Raw genomic sequence first — 17906 nt, forward strand, 5'->3', positions numbered from 1 at the left:
CTGCCATACTCCGGCTACAACCAAGGCCTATACGGATACTACGGATCGAAGTACGCTCCGACCGTTGTCCAGGCCAACGTCAACACTCTGAAGACGGTTGACCATCTGGGACTTTATGGCGGATACGGCGCAGCTCTGCCGTATTCCGGCTACAACCAAGGCCTATACGGATACTACGGATCGAAGTACGCTCCGACCGTTGTCCAGGCCAACGTCAACACTCTGAAGACGGCTGACCATCTGGGACTCTATGGCGGATACGGTCTGGGGGATACAACAACTACCTGCCGGTGGCCCATGCTGCCAAATACGTTGCTGCCAACCCGGGAGCTGTGCATGTGGCTCCTCTGCCGGGACATCTCGTCAACCAGAAGTCGATTGTGGCCTAAGTTATTCTAGTCGCGGAACTGTGATATCTTTTCGAACTAAATAGTTGCAAACGAAATTGTGTTCCTATCTTTTGTTTGAAATAACCTATTTTCAAGTGTTGGAGGTTAAATTCTGCTTTTCCCTACGTCGGGCTTCTGTATGTGTTCCTCAATGGCTACTTTTGATGCTTCTGTAGATCGTAATCTTAATTGCGGAAGTTCTGCATACCACTCGCAGTGTGATTTCTTTGTCTGATCAAGCGGACCCACTCGAGTGCGCCACCTTCGAAAGCTCCCGTGAACCGTTTCTCGCGTAAGAAACGATTCGATTTGCGGGCCGCGAACGAGGCGTGTATATGATATAGCGCCCTGTATCGGAACATTAATCTTTCGAATGCCGCCAGTTTGGTGGAGCCAGCAATTTGTTCTCTTCCGCGCCATGCTAGGTTCCAATACTGCACCAAAGTGTACGTGGTGCGCGCTGCAATGGTCGCTTAGTCACCATCATCGGTGTGCCCCCCTGGTTCCAGTGCCGCGGAAAGTAACAGATTACATCGAAAGGGTGTGTTTCACGTCAAGTGCAGCCGGAGCCGCAGCAGAGCAGTGGCAAAATTGTCGTTGATTGATTACCATTTATCAACGACGTTCGATTCTAGACGAATGGAGTCAGGGCGAGTGGAACCGCGCGGCTAGCGTCACAGCTGGCACAGGGTGGCTATTGCGGCAGCAGATTTATGCAAATGAAAGTCCAGACTCTTTCGTTCTGGCTATCCCTGTGCGGTTGTGAAACCGTTTGATTGCATGCCACGATTGACGGGCTTTTTCGAGCGCCCGACTTGCGCTTAAAAGGATTCGGGCGAAGATGAAGAGAAACGCAATTCCAGGTGGGTAGCTGAAATTGAGATTTCAGATTCGATGGCAGCACGGTGAGGAGATTAAGTTGTCACAAGGTCTGCACTTGCCGGTGAGCTAATGCTAAATGGACCACAAGTTTCAAGTTGTTTTGCACAACAGAACGTTACCAATTTTTATTAACATTTTCCAGAACACTTTTTGGTAGTTTACAACAGATACTTGGTAGCCGGGACTGCGGTCAGGTACTTGTCGTACCCGTAGCCGTACCCGTGCCCGTACGCACCGTAGGCCGACGGATAGCCCCAGGGATTAGCAGTAGCCAAGTTAGCCTGCACTACGGTGGCCTTCGCCGGTCCATAGAGCCCGTACGGCGCTGAATAGGGCGAGTACAGGTGCTCTCCATGGAGGGGGTGCGCCAAGGAAGCCGCGTTTTCCTGTACCACCGTCGGACCATGGCTTCCCCAGTAGCTGTAGGTGCCGGAAGGGTTGTAGTGATAGGCGGCATATGGCGCAGCGTACGACGCGGCGTAACCGAGCGCTCCAGAGTAGTGGTGATCGTCGTAGTACTCCCCGGAGTGATGGGCGGCAGCAAGGCCTGCGTACGGAGCGACGTATCCTGCCTCGGCCAGGGTAGCGGCCACAGCCACGACGGCAACAATAGCGGCAACAGTCTGGGATTGGACGAGGATTATTGGACCCACAATTAAGGGGTTCTCCACTTGCAGCTTTTACCTTCATGATGGGTCAACGATAAGTTTGATGAACTGCTCGACGAGTGTTCTTCTGCAGCGACCACTTGTTCTCTGCTGTCTGGACTGCCCATGACAGGTGTACTTATAAAGCGTTCAGGTCGGCCAGCCTGGTCGACCTCGACGTGCCACTTCCAATGGCGAGTGACAATGAAATGAAATTGCGAACCGTGCTCACCGTAGCGGAACGTTCCGAAGTTCACAACAATCTGTTACCGCGTTAGTAGTACCGGCCGACCATAAGTCGGATGGTAGAACCTATACATTGGCCACCTGCTAAACCAGGAACCCGCGACTCCATTAGGAGTAGAAGAAAGCTGAAAGTACAGATAACCATAATTTTCTCTCGGTTGTTCGTGGGGAAAATTTGTCAGATAAAAAGTTGCCAGGGCGCTGGCCAACTACTGGTTAGTGTCGATCGCGCGCTGGGTTCTAATTGATTGATAATCACCACCGGCGAGCGGCGATTTGCTTTGCGGGGCGATATATGCCTGGTGGAGCTAATTTAAATGGGTCTCTTACACGGACAGTCTGTCAGGAACTGCCTCCGTCAGAGTGAACTTTCCCACAGAACCTCCGGCGAGGGAAGCTTGGTGGGGGCCCGGTGCGCAGCTGCCGGCAGCTAGGCCAAGGCAGGGCAGATAGCTAAGGTAGGCTGGTTTCGTGTTTTTCTGCCGCTCTGGCAGGTATCACGAGGTAGAGTGGCCACTTCCAGGATTCTGCTGCACCACCGGGCCCAGCTGTGGGAGACAACAATTAGCATATATCGTTTGCTCGGCGTATGTATGGCAGTTGGCGTCAGAGGAACGAACGCGGCAACTATGGCAACGCGGCGATGCTATGAACGGCCATTATGTATTTAAACGAAAGAATAGCTTGAACAGTTTCTAGCAACGAGCAGATCGATACTCGAGGAAAGTGCCACTTTGAAAAATGGCAATTTACGACAAAAGGCGGTCAGCTGGCAATCATGGAGTAGATTGAGCGATAAATCAATAGATCATTTTCAGGGCTAGATGAAAATGGCTACTCCGTTGCTTTCGGTCGCCACCACCAGGGGTCGCTTCATTTGATTTACGGAGCACTGTGGAAAATTATCCCAATTGGGATCTTTTCTTTAGAGCCGGGTCTCAAAAAAAAAGGTTGCTTTAGACCAAAAACGGGCTCCGGGTTAATTGAGCTACCCGGGGGTCACATTACAGCGACAGCACAGTTACGCTTTGTATCGATCAAGTTCTGACGAGAATTGAAGCCTCGAAGCGAGGAACCCGAAGCCGTACGACTTGCGCTTTCGTTTGGGACGCCCACTCCGAAAGGAATGCCTGCCCATGTGCACACCAGAGGGTACCACTTTGACTAATTAACGCAATTATCGAACGTGACATATTTACTGGCGGGTGGGTAATTAAAGTTTATATCTCCCGCCCATTAACCTCATCTGGCGCGGGTGAGTATCTCCCGCGCCGCGCCGCGAAAGTGATCGGCGTGGACTCCCGGCACAAACTCGGACTGGGCGGTGTTACAGGAAACTAGTTCACGGTGCCGCTAGGTGTTCCTTCATAATTCCCCCCGTGCCGTGGGCAGGAATGTTCCACGTCACGTATGAGGTTTTGTAATAGACACCTTTCTGGCTTACTGGTTGTGGTTCGTACGTAACACCTGGTTCCAGCTGGGCAGAACCCGTGCCCGCGCAGGTGGGTCGCGTTCTGGCGGTTGAACTTGAGCCTTAGAACCTTTCGCGTGGCCAGTAACTGGCCGGGCGACACAAATGGAATGGAGAGACCTTGAGATGGGTGTTCCGTAATCGACGGTGCTGGAGTTTCTAGAATTATTCCGAACAGACCCATACAAAGTATCCGGGCGTGACGGTGTTGCGTAATGGGACACAAAACATCGGGACATTCGAATGATTATCTGCCGTTCGATAGGGAATGCTCATTGATGCCCAAAGAAGAAAAAGATGCCTAAGGTGGTAGGATGGCCTAAGTGGAAGCTTTCACTTTTCACGCTCAATTTGCGCACGTTCTACTCTTCGCCCGGTTAAATTAAATTCTTGCCTCCCGTTTCTGATCGGGTGGAAATTCTGACAGCCATTTCCGGCGGTGAGTCGAATGATTTTTCACGCACCACAAAGTGGCCACGATTGGTTTGGTTTTAGCTAGTCCAGCGCCGGGCGCCGGACGCCGGGCGTGACCTTCGAAGTCTTCGGACCCTGACGTGTACGCGCGCCCCATTCGCGCGCCCCAGTCCGGACGGGGAAGCGTATCGTGGCCGATCGGTGCCGATCGGTATGCCGATCGGGTGCCCCTTCCACCCAGGGTTGCCTTAGTTCAATTATTTTATTTTTTTTTCTGCAAGGCTGGAACCGCAAGACGATAAACGCGATTTGCGATTTGCCCCTTCTCGGCTCGCGGCCGCGGACCGCGGGGTTCGGGTCTGGTCCACTCAGTGCATTCCGATGCACTTTGGGTGGCTTTGGGTGGCTCGTGGGTGCACTCGAAATGGAGGTATGACAAAAACAATGTGAAACGGTGCCCAGGCACCGATCTGGGCTGGGGCAATTACTTCGATTGGTTCGCCCCGGTGGTGGGTGGGTGGCGGGTCGATCTGCGATCGGGTGGCCCAAGTTCGCAAGGAACCTCGCGGCGAGTGGCTGGATCGCGGCCTGCTTGGTATAAAAGGATCTGCCCGCGGTTCGGAAGACAGCAGAAGCAATCCAAACGTTCTGAAAGCTCCACAGCTCCTCCAGCTAACCAAACAACAACCAACCCAGCTCAACCATGAAGGTACGAGGTGGTCCCGGAGTCCCCCAGGGACGTGCGCACCCCCCGTTTCGTTGGCTAACCCGTTTCGTTCCCCTTGCATTCCCTTCCTACAGTGCATCGTTGCCGCCGTTGCCATTGTCGTCCTGGCCGTCGCCGCCGAGGCCGGATATCCTTACGCCGGATACCCGTACGGATACGGAGCCACCGTCGTCCAGGCGAACGCTCCGGCCTGGCCGTACGCCCACGCCGGGTATCCTTATGCCCATGCTGCCGCCTTCCCGTACGCCGCCCACGGTGCCTACCCGTACGCTGCCCACGGTGCCTACCCGGCCGCCATCGCTGCCTACGCCGCCCCTCATGCTGCTCTGCTGGCCGCTCCCCACGCCCCGCTTGCTTCGGTCGCTCACCACGCCGGAGTCGTCCCCGGAGCCACCTCGGTCACCGCCACCCGCGGTGCCGTCCATGTTGCCCCCCTGCCGGGACACGCCGTCTCGCAGAAGCAGCTGAACCTGGCTCCGGCTCCCGGAACTCTGTAAGCGCTGAAGATACCGCTAACCCGGCGGCTGACGAAGGAACCGGAAATGGACCTGATGTGGAGTGTGTGAACGTGTGAAGGACGAGCGACGAGCAACAAAAGGGGGGAGCCCGACTGGCCACAAACGCAGAGGCGGGCTCTCGACCGATCAGAGTGTGTTATGCAAAGAAAGGATATACTCTTGTTTCTTTTTGTTTGTTCACGGTTATCTCAGCTGATTGTACATTTGCTGTAAATAGTTGTTATTTACACGAATAAATGACAATTTTGTAAACAAAACCATTCATTTGTATTAGTGGGGACTCGATTGCGAAATCTATACAGATTCACATAGGACTGAGGAATCATTCATTTCATAATCACTGTATGGCAGCTCGGTGCCAAGTGTGAAGGCTAATTATCAATTAGTTAGCTTACGACAACTCAATTTGTAGCGTCACGTTGGTCACGGTATTCAATTTTTGTAATCCTTAAGTCAAGAGGTTGGAATGAATGATGTGGTTCGAATTCCGAACTTCTTTGGCCAAAGGTTTGCCACAGAACAAATAATTTAGAAATGTTTTAGAAATGACTTGAGTGACATAATTCCCGTGAGTGTTCAAAGAACAGCTGCGATTGAGGGAAACATGATTGAAACGCAAAACTTGGTGGCCAAAAGTAGTTGTTATTTTTGCGTAAAGCTAACATAAACATTGAACATTTCCTGCGTCTTAGTTCGGCAGGATTTTGGTAGAAGTTTTAGTATTGAAATACGTCGTAAGCAAACATGGTTCCAAAAGCTCCGGAAAAGCTTCCGTTTTGATGAATAATTTGGCCAAATGGTCTCTTGAGACTTTTTCCGATTTGCTATTCTGAAATTGCCTCTTCGAATATCACGCTTCGTCATAATTAGAAAGAAAAGTCATCCCTTACGTCATCGCCGTTAGTTATTTAAATTAATTATTATCATCGTTATTAATTATTTCAATAAATACCTTGCGAATTCAAAATGTTAAGGAATAAATTTATTATTACTACCAATATTATGCTGATCGACAACCAAAAAGTTTGTTCGTAAAACCTCAAGTAAGTAAGCCCTTCAACCTTCAGTAAGCAATAAAGGCCAAGAGGATACAATTGTGTATCGTTTACGAAAATTGCTCAATAATCAATAAAATTACAGTAAATATGATCAAATTGGAATATTGTCATTTATTTGTAATAAGAGAAATTCAGCATTTTTAATCCTGTTGTTTGTCATCTGCTCGTTCAACTGCTAGTCAGGTAGTCGCTTAAGCATATAATTTAAAAGAAATGAGAATAGTAGATATTGTTGCTTTGTCCATAATAATGGTTCCAACTGCATCTGAGATACATGCGTTATGTGTATCGTTACATAGATTAATGTTCTCTGCACATGTCGTTGTAATTTTCGTTGAAAACTTTTGCTGAGTTTTCATTTGCTAGACGGAGTTGAAAATTGGCCGAAACTTTTTCATCGAAATATAGTGAATGGTCAGAAAACAAAAGCCAGAAGCTATAAACTTAAGTGATAAATGGCTCAGATTAGCACAATGAACGATATTAGACTCATCATGTGTGTTAACGTTTTAATTTATTGGCTGATTTAAACTTTCGAAAGGCACCGTACGAAGACTCTACTGCCTATCCGAAAGATCGCCTTCTAACCGGCTGTGCGTAACCGGAAGATGGCCAAACGAATTCGTATCAAACGCACAGTTCCACGGGAGAGTTGACCCATTTTGAATCGGATTCGCTCCGTCGTCCTTCATGCACCGTTGCATCCGTCCTTGCCGGCAGCAAATTCGGAGGCATTCTACTTTTGGGTCATTTCACCCAAAATCCACAGCCATTCACTTATACGGCGGACATTCGCAGAATTGACGTTCTTAAGAAGCACAATGTGAAGTTTTTGGGCAAAGCACTCAGTATAAATAGGCGAAGCGAATTTCGGTATGGCATCAGTTTCCAGCTAGCATTGTCTGCAGTACAATCGTCTCGAAGCGAAACCAAATCCAAATCAAATTCTACCATGAAGGTAAGTTTGGGCAGGCCCTAGTTAAGGTCCTAAATAACTAACAACTCTCGTTGCAGGTCTTCATTGCCTCCGTCGCTCTGGTGTTGCTGGCCGTCGCTGACGCATCCTACGCGGGTGGCGTTGTGTCGGGCTACGCCTCTGGTTACGCCTCGGGCTGGCCAGTGACTTCGTCGGTCGCATACCCGTCCTACGGAGTGTATGGCAAGTCGGTGCTTCCGTGGTCGTCCAAGTACTCGTATCCGGCAGCCTACAATAGCTGGCCAGTAGCCAGTAAGGTGGTGACGTACGCAGCCCCAGCCTGGTATGGTGACAAGCAGTGGAGCTACGACGGCTACGCCTATGGCGCTGGCTACAATGGCTGGGACTACGGCTATGGCGGTTACGGCAAGGCGTACCCATCGAAGTACTGGTGGTAAACTGTGGCATAATGGAACCGGGAATTTTTCGAACTGATTGGACCAACGAACGCGCAAATCTGTTGATACTGTACAGAACGGTTGTGAAGCATTTCTCAAGATGTGTAAATTACATTTTAAAATAAATCAGTGATGGCATACCAAACATGTTTTCCATTTCGCATCAACTCATCAAATCCGAATGATTGAATACCCAGTCTAATTAAGTATCAAATAGAAATATTGGAAAGAGCAAAACTGATACAAAATGCTTGTTACCAAACAAAAAAGCGATTTGATTATGTAATATTTAACAACCGAAATCGAAACAATATAATACCAAGTTGCGACAGTTGAGGACACATTGCACAATAATAATAGGCAGCAAAGTTCATGATTTAGGGCAATACATTAACAGTACGACTAAAAAGTCACAAGAAATAACAGTGAAATGATGTTAATTGTTTTTACTTTGTCCATGAGGATTTTGAGCTTAACGTACCTACATTATACTTAATTTTGATGGATTGTTATGACATTGTTTACATAGCATAATTTATCTTTATCAACTTACCACTTTTTGGCTTTGTGCTTTGTTTAAACAGCTTTTGCGAAGGACCTCAAACGAATGTTGCCAGAACATCATTCATCGCTGGTGAACTCTGGAGGAACGAAAGAAAAATCTTTTTTTTTTGTAAAATGCTCATACACGCACGCATTTAGGATTTTATTCGAGTTCTTGCAGCAATACAAACGAAAACGGATCGCAGGCGAACGACTACTTAGCAGCTAATGAGTATGTTATCACTTGTTCAGCATATTGCACGAATGGCGGTATGGTATTCCAGTGGGATTTGGTTGCGGGCTCGGGAGCGGGGGTCGACACCGACACCTCCTAGATGGTTCCCGGGGCCGGAGCAAGGTTCAGCTGCTGCTGCGAGACGGCGTGTCCCGGCAGAGGGGCCACATGGACGGCACCACGGGTGGCGGTGACCGAGGTGGCTCCGGGGACGACTCCAGCATGATGGGCGGCAACCGGTGCGTGGGGAGCGGCCAGGTAGGCAGCATGCGGGGCACCCAAGAAGGCAGCATGCGGAGCGTAAGCTGGGTAGGCGGCGTGGATCGCGGCCGGTGGCCACGCGGCTACCGAAACGGCCGCTGGCAGACCACCGTACGGCCAGCCCCACGGCAGGACTCCGGCTTCCGAGACGACGGCCAGGGCCAGCACAACGGCAACAACGGCGGCGGACTGCAAAGAAGAAGGGCGCGGGTCAGTATGCGCACTCCCTGTCGCAGGCCATCGCAGGCTCCTTGCTTACCTTCATGGCTGCGTTTGGGCTGAAAGTAGTTAAGCACCGTTCGATTGGACGTTTGAAAGGATTGTGATAGCTCTCCAAATGCCGCGAAAGGTTTTTATACCCCCGGGTCACCCGGGACGTTCCGTCCGGACGTCGGGGGCGCCAGAACAGAAGGTGTCCCATGGGTGAAGTGGAGATTCCGGGGCAAAAACACCAGAACGCGAGCAGCGCGTATGGGTGAGTGGAGCGCCACGGTTAGTAAACCTGCGCGCAATTACTGGCCGCGACCTCATCCACCAGACCGGAGGTATTACTACACTCCCAGCGCATTCCATTGGTCCTGCCGCGTTGATCGAAGACTGGTAAGCTGAGCGGGGCCAGTACATAGCTCCAGAGTGGCCACAGTGGCCATGATGGCGTCGGTGTTATGGAGGAAGCGAAAGACCGACCGACCCGCGCTGGCCGGATCGTCTCGGGCTAGGTAAAAGGGTTGTCAGAGTAAGGGCACGCGCAGGGCGATGGTTTTCAAGTTCAGTGATCCATTTTTTTCGGGCTAAGCTCCATCATGCGGCACCAGAGGCGCTATGTGGTGGACCCCATTTACACACATCGACATCCGAGCCCTGGCCGTTCGGGGCGTGCATGTGGAGTCCCCTCCACCGAGTGCATTCTAACTGCAACTGCCTCTTGGTCGCCGACGTCGTTGCACATGCAATGCAGTGTCTTTGCACTGAGTGCGGGCCGACTACAACCCGGCGGCCGGCGAGCAAAGTGAAAGAATCTTGAAGTATATAGGAAAAACTTGCCCGACCGCGGCCGCTGTCGTTTCTTTCCTGCACCACGCCGCTTGGGTGGTGGGGGCGCCCACCGTTGCACTGACCTGCGCTGCAACGGTACCGAGGTCGCGGGCACTCGGCGGGCTCGGCTCGGTTCTCGGCGCTACCGCGTTAGAAGGCATTTCGGTATAAAAACCGCGGCACCCGCCCGGGTTCGGTATCATAATTAATTCGATCGCTCCTAAGTAACCGAAACAGCGCTCAACACCAAAACCCAATCATGAAGGTACGTGGTCCTCGTTGACCAGTAAATCCCGCCGGGAACGCTTCGAGTCGGGATTGACCGTTTTGTTTGCTCTTCCTCGCCAGTGCATGGTAGCTGCAGTCATCTTGGCCCTGGCCGTCGTTTCGGAAGCCGGACTTCTGCCCTATGGCGGCTGGCCCTATGGACATCTGGCGGTGGCACCGACCGTGATCCAGTCGAACGTGTTGGCCCACCCGTACGGAGCGATCTCGCACGCCGCCGTCCACGCTGCCCTGCCGGCCCTGCACCACCACGCGGCCTACCCGGCGTACGCACCGCACGCTGCCTTCCCGGCGTACGCCCCGCACGCTGCCATTCTGGCTGCGCCACACGCACCGGCTGCGTCCGTGGCTCATCACGCCGGCGTCGTTCCCGGAGCCACCTCCGTGACCGCTACCCGTGGGGCCGTGCACGTGGCACCCCTGCCCGGCCATGCCGTGTCCCAGCAGCAGCTGAACCTGGCTCCGGCCCCGGGAACCATCTGAACCCCGCGCCAGGGTCCGTAGTCCGTCGCTCCGGCAGGCGAGTTCCCCGCTCGGGAAGCGCCCGCTGGCCTCATCTATCTCGTCTATCGCTGTCAGTCGAAATTACGCTATCCCGCTGCTGTTTCGGTTCAGTGTGAGTGTTTGTGGGTGTTTGTTTCGATTGCAACACTTTGGAAGCCGCCGAGCGTCGAAAAAGATGAATCAATAAAATTCGTTTCACATTTCTCATAACAAAATCGGTTTCCATTTCGGGGCAACACCGAAGAAAGGGGTTTCGTCTACAGTCCTCAGGTCTAGTCCGTTGACTCGTGGAAAATGTGGTCCTAAGCCCTAACACATTATCCTCGAGTTTCTGCATGACTGCCAAGTGCTTTGATTGTACCTTGAACCTGTTTTGCTTTGTATCCAGGGGAATTGTCATGGAGCAAAGTTACCTTACCGTATCTTCTGGCCCCTTTGGTCGTTTTTCGAACGGTCGTTTTGTCAGTAGCGATTTGTACTAACGGTTTCTCCAAATTTTAGAAGGTTGTGATACACCATACCTTTCTGGTCACCCGACATACAGCGATACAGTATTTTCTTTTGGCCGAATCGATCTGGTTTTGCAGTCGATGCTGATGGTTTTCCCGTTTTTTTTTGGATTCTCAAAATGAATCCACTTTCCATCTCCAATCATGATCTGATGGAGAAATGAATTTCTTTTGTACCTGGCGAGCAGAATTTCATATTTCCTTTTTCGGTTTTCCTGCTGTCTTACGTTCAGGTCATTTTCCAACTTTCTGGATCTTTCTCAGGGCCTTTAAACGTGTTTGTGTGTCGTTTTGGTCAAAAAGTTCTTATAGTTCAGCGGCCTCGAACTTTTTTGGAGTCCTCCGACGTTCTTTGTTTGTTAAGTCAAAATCGCCATTTTTTCATGGACTGCTAGATTCATCTGTTTACGCAATCCGGCTTTCGAATTTTGGACCTGGTAGTCTGCAATATAACCACATCATATTGCACGCACAGGAAATACTTCTTTTATACCGTTTCACTAAAGTGGAATTGATTTGAGTTGATTTAATACTATGATTTGATGATGTTTAGGCCGATTTCTACCTTGCTTTGTTATTTTTGCCAATGGTCATAAAAAACTCATGTTTATGACCATTTGACGATCTTCATCGTTTGGCATCTTATCAGCTAAAATTACAACGGCCACTGCCTGGGGAGTCCTTCTTCGTGGCTTTCCCAAGTTTTTTGTTCTCAGTGTTTCAACAAATGGATCAAACGAAACCCAAAAACTCTGTGTTAAGATAAACATTACCAAAAAACTTTCTAATAAAATATATGCACTGCTTGTGGCACACATTCGTCCTATTTTATCTCTTCAACCAGACTGTCTTAATTTAAGATCGTCTATTTGCACAGTAAATTTCTTCTAATAACACAAGGGAAGTTCGTGACGTAGTGATTCATTCTGTGATTCACGCTACCGAGTTCCATAGTCCTGCTCGAACTCCTCCACGGTCTACTGGTTTCACGTGGGGCGCCAGCAATCGGTAATATGCATCCGGACCGAGAACTTGAGCGAGCTTGTCGTCTGCGTTCTCGCTTTCGCCCCACGGTTCTAAATCATATCACTGTCAGCAGCAGCAACTGGAGAAATCCCCGTTATGGCGAAGGTGTGAAAACCGTGTGGGCTAATGGTGCTGAATAATAGCCCTACCACTACGGGTCAACGACAGCGAAAGCAACTCTTGGGCTGCAGTTCTGATGCACTCGTAAAATTAATGGAGGCGGGTCTCCACTAGCAACTCAACGAATCTAGTGATTGAAGCCGGATCTAGATCACAGCAAGGGCTGTCTGCATGTGTCACGCACAGTTCTACAGCCGGGATAAGCGCGGCGGCAACTAAGGGCCGGCCAATGTCAGCCAGTTGGTTCGTCTAGAACCCCTGGGCTGAATGTGTCCTGCACGACGGTGTGGCTTGCATTAGCAAACTGACCCGGCTGGTGGCTGGCCAGGTTGGGTGGAGTTGATATCCTGGAACAGGAAAAACTCACTCCAACCTATTCTACAATGTCACATTCTGGTTTTCGAGGTCGCACGATGTAGGTGTTGGCCGCACGGTGTTGAGCGTGAAACTAGAACAACCCCAATGTCGGGGTATAAAAAGCCCTGCCCAAGAACGTTGAATTGTTATTTTTGTTCACTTCCTGCAGCAGCCGGACTCGCGATGACAGTGAGTAGCAAGGGGTCTCGGAGTCGCCGCTTTCACCACTAACACACACTGCTCGGACATATTTTTGTAAAGATCTCCCTCAGATCTCTGTTGGTGGCGCTGGCGATGATCTTCATACCCAGCGGAGCGTCTTATCACACCCTGTCGCTCGAAGGATGGCCCTACGCGTATCCGTTGGGGCCGTGGCATGATCTGTCGCAGGCCGAGAAGCTGACCGCCCCGGTACCGATCGTTCCCGTTGTAGCCGCACACCTCGCCTCCTATCCCGGCGCGACAGCGATCATGGCTACACGGGGCTCCATACACATCGCACCACTTCCAGGACACTCGGTGTCACAGTTCCAGTACAACTTTGACGCACCACCGGGAACGTTCTGAGCATGAGCGAAAAGCCCGACAGATACTTCGCAATAAATAGCTTTATTCGTTAGCCAAACCACAGACACTGGCCCACGCACCGGAAGGCGTTTGTTTGTTTTCGACACTGAACGTCACTCACTCGTCGATCACCGAGGATCCTGCACCAGGTACTTCTTCATCACGGATGGTGCGATGTAGTGGTTAGTGCTGTAGCCTTGCCCATTGATGAACACATTCGGTACTGCCCAGGGACCCTGTGATCCTGCTCGGACGGGCACGTACGCCACCAGCGAACTCGGTCCGGCGACGAAGCTCACGTATTGGTTCTTCGGCACGAGTTGCTGATGCTCAAAGTGTCCTGGCCATGGTGCCACAAAGCGGTGGTGTTCGGGAAACCTCACGTACGGGTCAAAGTGCTTGGGCCGTGGAAAGTATCCTTCGTCTAAGGGATGAACCGGCACATAGGGAGTGAACAGTGTTCTTGCTTCAACTGCACCGATCGTTACTAGAGTGGCACACAGGATCCAGAGTGTCTGCGGATGATAGGCGTTAAGTGATTACCCTCTAATTCCTGCACCAGGCTCGTTCGATTCCGGTTACCTGCATAGTTACGGTTACGGTTTTCGGTGTGGTGGCACTGTGAATCGTTCGGATGGCGGGCTGTGGACAATCTGGTCCACCCGGGCCGCTGGTGATCACATTTTATAACGAAGAAACTTCCAAAAACCCCTACCGTGCGTTGCAGGTCATCTACCGCGTCACGGTCGCGTCGCGCTTGCGTAGTATGCTCATTGCGTAACGACGCGCCGGTGAATGAAGTTGTGGATCATAAAAAGTGTACCGAAGCGATGCGTCCGAGAGCAGAGCTCCACCTTGGGTGCAGTCAGGGGTGAAAGTTATGATGGCTAAACTTGACCCGCCAAGTGCCGGTTGCAAAACGAGAAACGGCTCTCGCTATCAGCGACACTAGTGCGGAGTTGTGGAAGTTGTGGAAAATTCGCCCAAAAGTCGAACGACACAGTGTTCTCAAACAAACTCTCAAGAACCTGTAGAGGCGTTCGGCGAGACCTGCCGATGAACAATGAAACTCATCTTGGGCGAGTCTTGGTTTGGCTTTCGAGCTTGCATTTATTTGTGCGTATCGGTCAGATACATCGGAGTGGCGGATTGGCAGAGGTTTAGACTGGAGCCGGCAGCGCCCGGAGGTTGTGTCGGCGATGGGCGAGCGAAGCGTTGACTAAGCCGACAGATCCTCACGGTACGCGCCAGCCTTTGGCGTAAGCTGTTCGGGTTCGGGTGGCGTTACTCGGTTCCAGGGGCTGGGGCCAGATTGAGCTGGGTCTGCGAAACGGAATGTCCGGGCAGGGGCGCAACGTGGACGGCGCCACGAGTGGCAGAAACGGCCGTAGCCGCCGGGGCAGGAGCGAGAGCAACAACGGCTGGGGCGGCCGGAGCCGGGGCCAAGACGAGGGTCGGCGCACCGGAAACATCGAGCGCAATCGGGTGTGGGGCTGGGGCCAGGGCAAGGACGGTCGCCGGCGGATTAGACTGGATTACGGTCGCTCCGGGAAGGGCAAGGCCGGCCGGCGCAGCGATTGCGAACCCGGGCGGAAGCACCCACGGGAGGAGTCCTCCTTCGGCTGCGACCAGCAGCGTGGCCGCGAGCACAAGGGCAACGATACACTGCGGAGCGGTGACACAGATCGTTATCCTTGATTGGGTTGGGTACCTAGTAATCCTTGCCGCTGCCCGGGTACTGGGCGCGCTTACCTTCATTGCTGGGGTCCTGTAGAGCTGAGGGAACGGCTGTCGGATTGGGATTTTCACTTGTTTCGTTTGACACTGCAGATCAGAATCTGATGAGAGCTGGACCGCAGTGTCGTCTATTTATATCAGGCTCCCTGGCTGAGGCCTGTTGGTGCTGGGCAGAAGATTTCCTTTTACCGACCAATACTCCCATGTTCCAGCGGGCCAAGTGCATATGTAAGGGGTTCGGAATAAATTATAACTCACAGTACACGGCCATCGGGGGGGTCCTCCGGGGTATCGCTCAAGAGCGGTGTTCTGTTTCATCAGCCAACCATCCCTGCACGGCTCGGAGTCTAGAATGCATTCGAGATGCGGCACCATTTTAGGACCGGTTCGGTCCGCGGGGTTCGCTTCAGCAGGAGAATTAGAATTAGATTACAATAATTATTAGCATTAATTAATGGTTCCCATCGTATGCGAGTATCGGTTCGGGTTCTCAGTCTAACGGCCGGCCAGAATGATTGAATGGGCCGCTTTGCCAGTGTGATGTAAGGTTCCTTTTCAGCTGTTCGGCGATGGGCCAGTTTTTTCTTATTCGGACCCAGAAAGTGCCATTCAATTGCAGGGGTAACTGTATTCTTGATTGCTTGACGGCTTGAATTGACAATCGGTTCAATCGACGATTCCACACACCAAGAACTCCAAGTAATCTGCAACGACAATCCGACACTTAACGTATTCTGCATTTCTTAGGGCGCGGCTAGTAGCAAACGGAGATACGAGGGCTGTTCAAAAAGTTCTATAACAAAAGTTAATGTGTCCGCGCTCTTAATTTTGTTTTTCACACAAAATTTGATAAAGATTCTTTGCCATCCATTTTTTGGAAAAGGCAACCATCGCCGATGAGCCAAATCTTGTCCAAGAAAAACAGCTGTCAATAATTTACTGAAAAATGGCCGAGCTTTTCTCCATAAGTCACTGACATGTGTAGCAACCTAACGCTACAAAAAAATCTAGAATCGAACATAATTGAAATGTCTTAGAACTTTTTGAACAGCCCTCGTACGTCAACCCAGGATTAAAATTATTCAGGAAGGACAAATGTTTCCTCTGTAAGCGTTTTATTGAGAATCCGAATCGTGTCAACATCTCACAGCCGTCATAACTCAACTGTGCTCTCGAATGCGAAGAATCGAGGGACACAAAGAGTTTGAGGTCCAATAGACACCTCTCTGTATCTATCGTCTCCGGAAGGACAGTATAAAAACACATTACGCGCTGGAAGGCTGCTTTAGTCGCTGTTCTGTTCGTGTAGTCTAAAGCCCGGTCCACACGTTACGATTTCACTGATACTTTGGACTGTGCAACCTCATCGCCACAGACCAATCGTAACGTGTGGACAGCGAAATTGCACCGACTTTGGTCGTTCTTGGCCATCGCCGCAGTTTTAGTAAATTAAAGCAGGCGAGCATTAATATCTGTCCAATTTCCATACATGTGTGCGTGTGCTGATGATGGTTTGACATGTTCTCATGTTGATGCGCAGTTTTTTTACGGACTTTTTCGAAATTTAATCATTGCTTCGCTTTAAAAGCCATTTCCTCGACCACTGTGACCGATAAGACCACTCGACCACTGTAACCGAAATTTCATAATTACTTATTCGGACAAATTTTAGCCAACAAACTACGAGTCTGCGTTAACAAAATCCTCTTAAAACGCTCGCCTCAAAATACCATTGGACCGTTAGGAGATAAGCGTCTCCGACACAGTGTGTCGGACGGGTTTTGTGTGCAAAAAACGGTTGAAGCAATGCAGTTGGCCCGATCTCGAGCAGGAGCAGGTTCCTGCTTCTCGTTCGAGCCAACGCGCGGACGATAAAAACAAACCTGCACCCGCACAACCACCCGAACCGAACCGAACCGAGGTATGTGACATTGATCTTGACGATCGTACCGAGCCGTTGTCGTTGGCGTCGTGGCCGCGCCGACGCGCTTTCGCTTTTATTCCGAGCGAGGTCTAGTAGCGGGCCGCCGCGATCGAGTTTCGCTTTCCGGGGGCCGCGTGGCTCTGGCCTCAGAAGTACGCGCCAAAGTTTGTCACCCGTAACGCCGGGCCGTTGTTGGCCACCGCGTACCGTGGCCGGGTTTCAGGCATGCTTTTAATGAGTTCACTTTTGGGTCCATTCCCAATTACCGACAGACGAAAACCCGGACCGGAGAAGTACGAAACGGTTTCTGTATTGGCCATTATGCCGGTTGGATGGTGCAATTAAATTAACAAACGCTCCGACGTTTCCTGCGGGTGTCGGGCTAAGCCTAACGATCGATTCGTTGAGAAATTCAAACAACGCCTTCCTGATTTGAATCCCTATGGAAGACCGAGGCGAGCGCTGCGCTGTGCCAATTCCATACGAACTTCGATCGATCGATCGACATTTGCTATCACGCCCCGTATCCCCTGGAACGCAACCCAACCCGGCACCGACCGGCTGGTTGAGGAGAATTTTCGAATTTCCGCCATATTGCGCCACCAGAAGTCTAAATTGCTGTGGCCCGGTGGCGTCGTGAGAATGTCGACTGTCTACTTGCTCCACCGATTCGGCCGCAGTCCATGCTAATAGGTCGCAAGGTGTAGTGGCGGTAAACCATTTCATAATATCTCCCGAACTCGCGTGCCGTACCGCGGGACCTCGGGCCGGGGTGTATGTACGAGGTTTGTTCAAAAAGTATCGCGACTTTTCAATTTCCGCGGGCTACGTATATCCGATTTTCAAAGTTTTTGTGGCGTTAGGTTGCTACACATGTCAGTGACTTATGGTAAAAATTTCGGCCATTTTGAGTAATCAGTAAATTTTGGACAGCTGTTTTGCTTGGGCGTGTTTTGACTCATCGTCGATTTTTGTGTACGCCAAAACTCTAATTGACCACGAAGCGGTAATTTAAGTTTTGGAAACAGAAAAAAACAGAAAAAGTCACAGGGGGCCAGATCTGGGGAATAAAGTGGC

The 17906-nt window shown here is 51.0% G+C and overlaps 7 protein-coding genes across 7 annotated transcripts; 3 read left to right on the forward strand and 4 right to left on the reverse strand.

The window, feature by feature from the left end:
- Positions 1-1372: 1372 nt before the first annotated feature.
- LOC128271216 (uncharacterized) lies at positions 1373-1961 on the reverse strand. Its single transcript, XM_053008658.1, has 2 exons — positions 1956-1961; positions 1373-1894 (listed from the first exon to the last, which is right to left on the reverse strand). Exons 1-2 carry the CDS (start codon positions 1959-1961, stop codon positions 1430-1432), a joined length of 471 nt encoding a protein of 156 aa, XP_052864618.1. The 3' UTR covers positions 1373-1429.
- Positions 1962-4680: 2719 nt separating this feature from the next.
- LOC128271807 (adult cuticle protein 1-like) lies at positions 4681-5554 on the forward strand. Its single transcript, XM_053009460.1, has 2 exons — positions 4681-4758; positions 4851-5554. Exons 1-2 carry the CDS (start codon positions 4753-4755, stop codon positions 5271-5273), a joined length of 429 nt encoding a protein of 142 aa, XP_052865420.1. The 5' UTR covers positions 4681-4752; the 3' UTR covers positions 5274-5554.
- A 1750-nt stretch (positions 5555-7304) lies between these two features.
- LOC128271217 (prisilkin-39-like) lies at positions 7305-13236 on the forward strand. Its single transcript, XM_053008659.1, has 3 exons — positions 7305-7310; positions 7367-7722; positions 12913-13236. Exons 1-3 carry the CDS (start codon positions 7305-7307, stop codon positions 13166-13168), a joined length of 618 nt encoding a protein of 205 aa, XP_052864619.1. The 3' UTR covers positions 13169-13236.
- On the reverse strand, positions 8412-9115 carry LOC128274102 (adult cuticle protein 1-like). Its single transcript, XM_053012190.1, has 2 exons — positions 9025-9115; positions 8412-8954 (listed from the first exon to the last, which is right to left on the reverse strand). Exons 1-2 carry the CDS (start codon positions 9028-9030, stop codon positions 8601-8603), a joined length of 360 nt encoding a protein of 119 aa, XP_052868150.1. The 5' UTR covers positions 9031-9115; the 3' UTR covers positions 8412-8600.
- Positions 9923-10797, forward strand: LOC128274101 (adult cuticle protein 1-like). The gene is made up of 2 exons (XM_053012189.1): positions 9923-10065; positions 10149-10797. The coding sequence occupies exons 1-2, from the start codon at positions 10060-10062 to the stop codon at positions 10566-10568; spliced, it is 426 nt and encodes a 141-aa protein (XP_052868149.1). The 5' UTR covers positions 9923-10059; the 3' UTR covers positions 10569-10797.
- Positions 13237-13270: 34 nt separating the features above from the next.
- Positions 13271-13756, reverse strand: LOC128271218 (uncharacterized). The gene is made up of 2 exons (XM_053008661.1): positions 13751-13756; positions 13271-13683 (listed from the first exon to the last, which is right to left on the reverse strand). The coding sequence occupies exons 1-2, from the start codon at positions 13754-13756 to the stop codon at positions 13297-13299; spliced, it is 393 nt and encodes a 130-aa protein (XP_052864621.1). The 3' UTR covers positions 13271-13296.
- Positions 13757-14252: 496 nt separating this feature from the next.
- LOC128272445 (adult cuticle protein 1-like) lies at positions 14253-15048 on the reverse strand. The gene is made up of 2 exons (XM_053010257.1): positions 14921-15048; positions 14253-14833 (listed from the first exon to the last, which is right to left on the reverse strand). The coding sequence occupies exons 1-2, from the start codon at positions 14924-14926 to the stop codon at positions 14453-14455; spliced, it is 387 nt and encodes a 128-aa protein (XP_052866217.1). The 5' UTR covers positions 14927-15048; the 3' UTR covers positions 14253-14452.
- Positions 15049-17906: the final 2858 nt, after the last annotated feature.

Source organism: Anopheles cruzii, chromosome 3, assembly GCF_943734635.1.
Source record: "Anopheles cruzii chromosome 3, idAnoCruzAS_RS32_06, whole genome shotgun sequence".
In the NCBI taxonomy this organism is placed as follows: Eukaryota; Metazoa; Arthropoda; class Insecta; order Diptera; family Culicidae; genus Anopheles; species Anopheles cruzii.